The sequence below is a fragment of the Gopherus flavomarginatus genome, chromosome 12 (assembly GCF_025201925.1).
Source record: "Gopherus flavomarginatus isolate rGopFla2 chromosome 12, rGopFla2.mat.asm, whole genome shotgun sequence".
Lineage (NCBI taxonomy): Eukaryota > Metazoa > Chordata > Testudines > Testudinidae > Gopherus > Gopherus flavomarginatus.
The window spans coordinates 2,879,938-2,887,331 of record NC_066628.1 but is presented as its reverse complement, the minus strand read 5'-3'; the positions used below and the strand labels follow the sequence as shown (position 1 = coordinate 2,887,331).

Here is a 7,394-nt window from a genome sequence, read left to right as displayed (position 1 = left end):
ATATGCAGGGTGCATGTCTGGGGGAGCAGGGGATATGCGGGGGGAGCAGGGGGATATGCAGGGTGCGGGTCGGGGGGGCAGGGGGATATGCGGGGGGAGCAGGGGGATATGCGGGGTGCGGGTCTGGGGGAGCAGGGGGATATGCAGGGTGCGGGTCTGGGGGAGCAGGGGGATATGCGGGGTTCAGCAGGGGGATATGCGGGGGGAGCAGGGGGATATGCGGGGTGCGGGTCTGGGGGAGCAGGGGGATATGCGGGGGGAGCAGGGGGATATGCGGGGTGCGGGTCTGGGGGAGCAGGGGGATATGCAGGGTGCAGGTCTGGGGGAGCAGAGGGATATGCGGGGTGCGGGTCTGGGGGAGCAGGGGGATATGCGGGGGGAGCAGGGGAATATGCAGGGTGCGGGTCTGGGGGAGCAGGGGGATATGCGGGGGGAGCAGGGGGATATGCAGGGTGCGGGTCTGGGGGAGCAGGGGGATATGCAGGGTGCGGGTCTGGGGGAGCAGGGGGATATGCGGGGGGAGCAGGGGGATATGCGGGGGGAGCAGGGGGATATGCAGGGTGCGGGTCTGGGGGAGCAGGGGGATATGCGGGGGGAGCAGGGGGATATGCAGGGTGCGGGTCTGGGGGAGCAGGGGGATATGCAGGGTGCGGGTCTGGGGGAGCAGGGGGATATGCGGGGGGAGCAGGGGGATATGCAGGGTGCGGGTCTGGGGGAGCAGGGGGATATGCGGGGGGAGCAGGGGGATATGCGGGGTGCGGGTCTGGGGGAGCAGGGGGATATGCGGGGGGAGCAGGGGGATATGCGGGGTGCGGGTCTGGGGAGCAGGGGGATATGCGGGGGGAGCAGGGGGATATGCGGGGTGCGGGTCTGGGGAGCAGGGGGATATGCGGGGGGAGCAGGGGGATATGCGGGGTGCGGGTCTGGGGGAGCAGGGGGATATGTGGGGGGAGCAGGGGGATATGCGGGGTGCGGGTCTGGGGAGCAGGGGGATATGCGGGGGGAGCAGGGGGATATGCGGGGGGAGCAGGGGGATATGCGGGGTGCGGGTCTGGGGGAGCAGGGGGATATGCGGGGGGAGCAGGGGGATATGCAGGGTGCGGGTCTGGGGGAGCAGGGGGAGCTGGGGGATGAGCAGGGGGATACGCAAGGTGGGGGGTTGGGGGATATGTGGGGGAGTTGGGGGAGGGCTGGGGGAGCTGGGGGATATGCAGTGAGTCCCTGGGGGGATGCCCCAGCCCTGCCAGCAGGATAGGCCCCATCGCTTGGCATGGAGGGGCCCTGGGGTGGTGACATGCACCAAACCCCCCACCCCCTCGGCCTGATGGCCGGCGCCAGGGCTTGGGGGGCACTGGCCTGGTGGAGGGTGAACGCTGAGTGGGAGGAGGATGGGGTTGGGGTGGTTGGGGGTCTGCAGGGAGGTGATAGTGGGGTGCCTTAGACCAAGGGGGCAGTCGGGGGTGGGGAGCTGTGATGTCTCTGTCTCTACATGGGGGTCTCACCTCCCCCCCCCAACCCCTTCTCTCGCCAGCTTTTCTATTCGTTCTTCAAATCCCTGGTGGGGAAGGATGTGGTGGTGGAGTTAAAAAATGATCTGAGGTGAGTCCTGGTGCACAGGGGGGTCCCCTATGGCCTGCCAGCCCCCCTGCTCTAACCACTAGTCCCCATTCCCCTCCCAGAGCCGGGGAGGGAACCCAGGAGTCCGGGCTCCCAAAGCCCCTGCTCTAACTCACCAAACCCCACTCCCTTCCCAGAGCTGGGGTTGAACCCAGGAGTCCTGGCTTTCAGTCCCCTTCCCCCCCCCCTGCTGTAACCCCCGCACCCCGTTCCCCTGTGGTAACACCCCTCCCTCTCTGTTGCAGTATCTGTGGGACCCTCCATTCTGTGGATCAGGTAAGAAATTTCCGTGTTATTTTCAGAGCCTGTCCGCCCCCCCCCCCCCCCCAGTGGGCCTGGCCCAAGAGATTCCTCCATCTTGAGGCCAAATCAGAGCTGGTGCCCCCTGTGCCCACCCATCCCAACCCCCCGACAGCCCTGTCCCCTGTCCTGGGGCCGGATCGGAGCTGGCGCCCCCATGGACTCCCCTCTTCCCCCAAGCCAGCCAGTCCACGCGCTGGGGCCAGATCGGAGCTGATGCCCGTACAGGGGAAAGGCCCAGTGCCCCATTCCCCGCCGCACCCCCACTTTCCTGGCAAAGCGATGCAGACGGTATCCCCTTGGGGGGCCCCCCCGGGGGCCCCCCCCACCCCCCGTCTGGGTGTTAACTGTCCGTGTGTCTGTCCGTCCTGCCAGTACCTGAACATCAAGCTGACCGATATCAGCGTGACGGATCCGGAGAAGTACCCCCACATGGTAAGGGGCTGGCCTCCCTCTGGGGTGGGGTGGAGGGGGCCCTGCTGGCGGGGTGTTGGGGGAGTGTGGTGGGCAGTGGGAGGTTGTCCGGGGAGTGGGGGGGTCAGATGTGCTGATGGCATTTCTCACAGGGCGGGTCTGGCGTCTTCACCCAGCCTGCAGGGGGCGGGGTCACAGACACAGGGGGCGGGGGCTGATCTTCCCAGCCTGCAGGGGGGAGACACGGATTCCCCCCTCTGCCATCAGGGGGCAGGGACACATGGGGGGGGAACCTCTGAGACCCCCCTGCCAGCAGGGGCTGCGGACACATGGGGGGGTGGGCTCTGAGACCCCCTTGCCATCAGGGGGCAGGGACACATGGGGGGGGAACCTCTGAGACCCCCCTGCCAGCAGGGGCTGCGGACACACAGGGGGGCCGATTCCCCCCTGCCGGCAGGGGGTGCTCCCCCTAACCCCGCGCTCTCCCCCCAGCTGTCGGTGAAGAACTGCTTTATCCGTGGCTCCGTGGTGCGCTACGTGCAGCTGCCGGCGGACGAGGTGGACACGCAGCTGCTGCAGGACGCCGCGCGCAAGGAGGCGCTGCAGCAGAAGCAGTGACCCCCCCCCCCCCCCCGCTGCAGGGGGTACAGGGCAGAAATCGGCCCCACCTGGCTGCTTCCCGCTAGCCCCCCTGTTCGGCAGCTCCTGCCACGACACCGATGCTCCTGGACGCCTGGGTCCGTGGCTGCTCCCCCTCCTGGCTGGGAGCAGGAGCTGAGCCGCTGTCCAGGAGCCCGGACACCTGGGTCCACTCTGCTCCCTCCACGCTCTGGGAGTAGGAGCCGAGCCCCTATCCAGGAGCCCGGATGCCTGGGTTCTTCCTTTTCACCCTGCCCTCCCAGGCCCCGGAGGCCTGAGTGTCTCTCTGCAAGCCCAGGCCTCCAGACTCCTGGGTTTGTCTCCACTTGTGTTCGGGAGGAAACAGGAAAAGCAGAGGGGAACCCAGGCATCCGGGGCCCTGCATGGGGACTCAGCTTCTACTCAAGAGAATTGGGTGGGGGCTGTGCCCTTTTTAGGGGCCTGGACACCTGGGTTCAACTCCCCTGCCCCCCAATATCCCCAGATCTAGGACAACTGAGTTCTGTGTGCTCCCTGAGCTGCTTTTCTCTTCTGGGATGAATATCAGGGTGGTCCTAGGTTTGTCGTGTCCTCCCCCCCTTGGGGGAAAAGATTATGGGGGTCCCCTTAGTTCTGGTTTGAATCTCCCCAGCCCCCTCTTTCATCTCCAGGGCCATGGCCAGTTAAGCCTCATTTTTATTTTTAAACTCTTAATTTCTCCATGTTCTTTAAGGGGGGGTGTTTAGTCCCCCCCCCATCTTTGGAGGGGCAGGGACTGCGCTCCTGGGGTGCTGTTAACTCCAGCTGGCAAAATCCTGGAAGAGTTGTGGGGCGTTTGAATTTCCCCGGGGGAGACTGGGGTTTTTTTAGGGTTCAGGCCGAGGGGGATGAAGGTTTTTTGTATGTTTGATTTGTGGCTTGAAGTCTTGGGTGGAATAAAAGATTTTGGAGCCTGGTTACAAACTTTTGTTGTTGTTTATGGTAGGGTCTACCGTCTGCTCCAGCCCAGCATCCTCTCTTGGCCCAGATGCCCAGGTTCATCTCCGTGCCTCCCCCCATTCCCCCCATTATAGATGCTGAGCTGCCGTGCAGGCTCCTGGACATTTGGGCTCCCATGTAGGGCCCTGGCTGCCTGGGTTGATCCATGTTCTACATGTGGGGAAACTGAGGCACAGAGAGAGGTGACTTCCTCGCTCTCAAAAGCAATCCAGGCCAGAGCAGGGCTGAGAACCCAGGGGTCCGGGCCTTCAGCTATGACCCAGTCTTCTCTCATCTGCTCCCTCGATGCTGGTGGTGTGTTCAGGGCCTCCACAGCGGATGGGTTGAGCAGGAGGAGCGGCTGCTTCTCACTTTTGCACACAAGGGTGCCTGTCCCTTTACGTAATATTGCATCATCAAACACTTACTATGACATCACCCTGGGGAAAGTACTGCCCCTTTCACCTTAGGTCATTGTCCAACGGGATTCTTGCACTTTAAATGCTACTCAGGCTCTGCCCTTTTTGTCAGGATGACCTCATCTGTCACAGAATTTTCTGCCCTTGCAAGCCCAGGAGCCTCTGCCCACTGAGCTTACTGCATCATCAGGCTCCACCCTTTTCACATGCCCTGTCCTAAGGGATCTTGCCCTTTAAGAAATATTACATCATGAGGGGACTCCATGTGCCTCCTTTAAAAAAAAAAATGATGTCATCAGATAAGGCTCCACCCCTTCCACCACACTGCCTTCAGCAGGCTCAAAGCTCTGCCCATTGGTGATGTCATCAGGCCTGGCCCTCTTTAAGAGTAGCTATGACCTCACTGGCCAGACTGTGACCTGTGGCTTGATGATGTCATAGTGGCTCCTGAAGCCCCGCCCACCCGAAGAGTATTGTGTAATCCCCTTCATGAGGTGAGGTCACTGCTGTGGGTGCTGCCCCTTTAATGGTCCTGAGGCTGGGGATTGGCTGCTTCACCCCTCAACTGGCTGCTAATTGGTTGGCATGAGATGAGTGGGGACACGGTGCCAGCCAATGGGAAGGCAGGGTGACTGCAGTCATGCTTCTACAGAGAGCAGTAGGGTTTAGTGGATGGGGGTGGGAGCTGGACTCCTGGGGGGAGTAAGGTCCAATGGTTAGAGCCGGGGGGGCTAGGGGCCAGGACTCCAGGGTTCCCTCCCTGGCTCTAGGAGGGGAGTGGGGTTTGCTGGTTAGAGCTGTGGGGGCTAGGGGCCAGGACTCTTGGGTTCCCTCCTTGGCTCCTCCCTCCCTATTTAAATGATCACCCTTTAGCCCCCCCACCCCAATCCCATAAGCACTCCCTGAATCCCCATCCCTGCCTGCAGCCTGGGCACCCAGGGGTTAACATTCCCCCCCCCACACACAGACCCGCCGCCGCAAATACTCTGCAAACATCCGGCAAACGCTTTGCACCAGCAGGGCTTATCCCTCCCCCTCCCCAGAGCCCCCCAAGCAGCAGCCCCCAACACCCCCCACTCACTCAGAGGGACACCCCCCCACACCTCCCTCCTGCCCCATTCCCCATTTGCAAACTGTTTGCAGACCCCTGGGGGCTGATTGCAGCTGGTGCCACCGCTGGGGGGGAAGGGAGAGGAAAGGGGGGACCCCACCCCTTTCTGCCCCCCCCTTCCCAGCAGCCTTTGCAGCTGGCTGCAAGCAGAGGAGACAGGAGCAGCATTTGCAGGCAAAAGGAGAAACCCAGGTACCTTCCTGCTGCAGCAGGGGGGCGCTGAGGGGGCCATGACAGGACCCTGAGGGGCCCTTGGCCTGTGGGGGCCCCACCCCAATATTTAGCATTAATGCAACAGGCCCCATAGCTGGACTGCAGGGGGCAAGGAGTCGGAGTCGGTAGGGGGCGCTCTCCCCCGGCAGTCAGGGCTGGCCCCCGTGCCCCAGTGAGATGCTAGGGGGAGCAGAGCTGGGGGCGCCATGCTGCAGGGAGCAGGGCTGTGTGGGGTGCGAGGGAAGGGGGAATGAGGTGAGGGCTTGGCAGGGGACACTGGGGAGGGGGGTTCGCAAGGTGAGGGAGGGCACTGGGCAGGGGATGCTGGGGCAGAGGTGGGGGGCTGGGCAAGAGGCACCGGAGCAGGGGGTGTGGTGGGGTCACCCCATTTCTCCCCTGGGGGTGCTGGGATGGGGGGCTGGGTAGGGGGTGTGGGGGGCCAGGCAGGGGGCACAGGGGGCTCACCCCATCTCTACCCAGGGCGGGGGGCCGTTCAGGAGGCCTGGGGGGCCAGGCAGAGGGTGTAGGGGGCTCACCCAATCTCTCCCCTGGGGGTGCTGGGATGGGGGGCCAGGTAGGGGATGTGGGGGGCCGGGCAGGGGGCTCACCCCATCTCTCCCCAGGGGGCGCCGGGGCAGGGGGCCGTTTGGGAGGCTTGGGGGGCCAGGCAGAGGGTGCGGGGGGCTCACCCCATCTCTCCCCAGGGGGTGCCAGGGCGGGGGGTTCAGGAGGCTTGGGGGGCCAGGCAGAGGGTGCGGGGGGCTCACCCCATCTCTCCCCAGGGGGTGCCAGGGTGGGGGGTTCAGGAGGCTTGGGGGGCCAGGCAGAGGGTGCGGGGGGCTCACCCCATCTCTCCCCAGGGGGTGCCAGGGCGGGGGGTTCAGGAGGCTTGGGGGGCCAGGTAGAGGGTGTGGGGGGCTCACCCCGTCTCTCCCCAAGGCGCTCTCCATGTCGGCGCACCTGGCCCTGGTGGACTGGCTGGACGAAGGCTTCTCCAGCATCATCGAGCTGGGGGCGGTGAGCGAGCCGCGCCGGGACCCCACCCACTACCGGCCGGGCCAAGAGGTGGAGGCCCGGTGCCCCCTCTTCAAGGGGCTGAACCGCGCCCGCATCCTGGCCCTCAGCGGTGAGCGAGCGCCCCCCTGCTCCGGACACACCCCCTCCACCCCTGCCCCCACTGCTCCGTCCGTCCCTCCCTCCCCCCCACTTCTCTGTCCGTCCCTCCCACCTCTCCCTCCCTCCATCAGTCCCCCCACACCCTGTCCATCCCCCCACCTCTCCGTCCGTCCCCCCCACACCTCTCCCTCCCTCCATCCGTCCCCCCACACCCTGTCCATCCCCCCACTTCTCCGTCCGTCCCCCCCACCTCTCCCTCCCTCCATCTGTCCCCCCACTCCCTGTCCATCCCCCCACTTCTCCGTCCGTCCCCCCACCTCTCCCTCCCTCCATCTGTCCCCCCACACCCTGTCCATCCCCACACCTCTCCGTCCGTCCCCCCCACACCTCTCCCTCCCTCCATCCGTCCCCCCCACCCTGTCCATCCCCCCACCTCTCCGTCTGTCCCTCCCTCCCCCCACTTCTCCATCCGTCCCCCCCACCTCTCCTTCCCTCCATCTGTCCCTCCCTACCCTGTCCATCCCCCCCACTTCTCCGTCCGTCCCCCCCACCTCTCTCTCCCTCCATCTGTCCCCCCACACCCTGTCCATCCCCCCCACTTCTTTGTC

General features: G+C 64.9%; 1 protein-coding gene across 1 annotated transcript; it reads left to right on the top strand.

The window, feature by feature from the left end:
• Window positions 1-1,474: 1,474 nt before the first annotated feature.
• LSM2 (LSM2 homolog, U6 small nuclear RNA and mRNA degradation associated) lies at window positions 1,475-3,912 on the top strand. Its single transcript, XM_050920581.1, has 4 exons — window positions 1,475-1,599; window positions 1,863-1,893; window positions 2,293-2,352; window positions 2,824-3,912. Exons 1-4 carry the CDS (start codon window positions 1,490-1,492, stop codon window positions 2,947-2,949), a joined length of 327 nt encoding a protein of 108 aa, XP_050776538.1. The 5' UTR covers window positions 1,475-1,489; the 3' UTR covers window positions 2,950-3,912.
• Window positions 3,913-7,394: the final 3,482 nt, after the last annotated feature.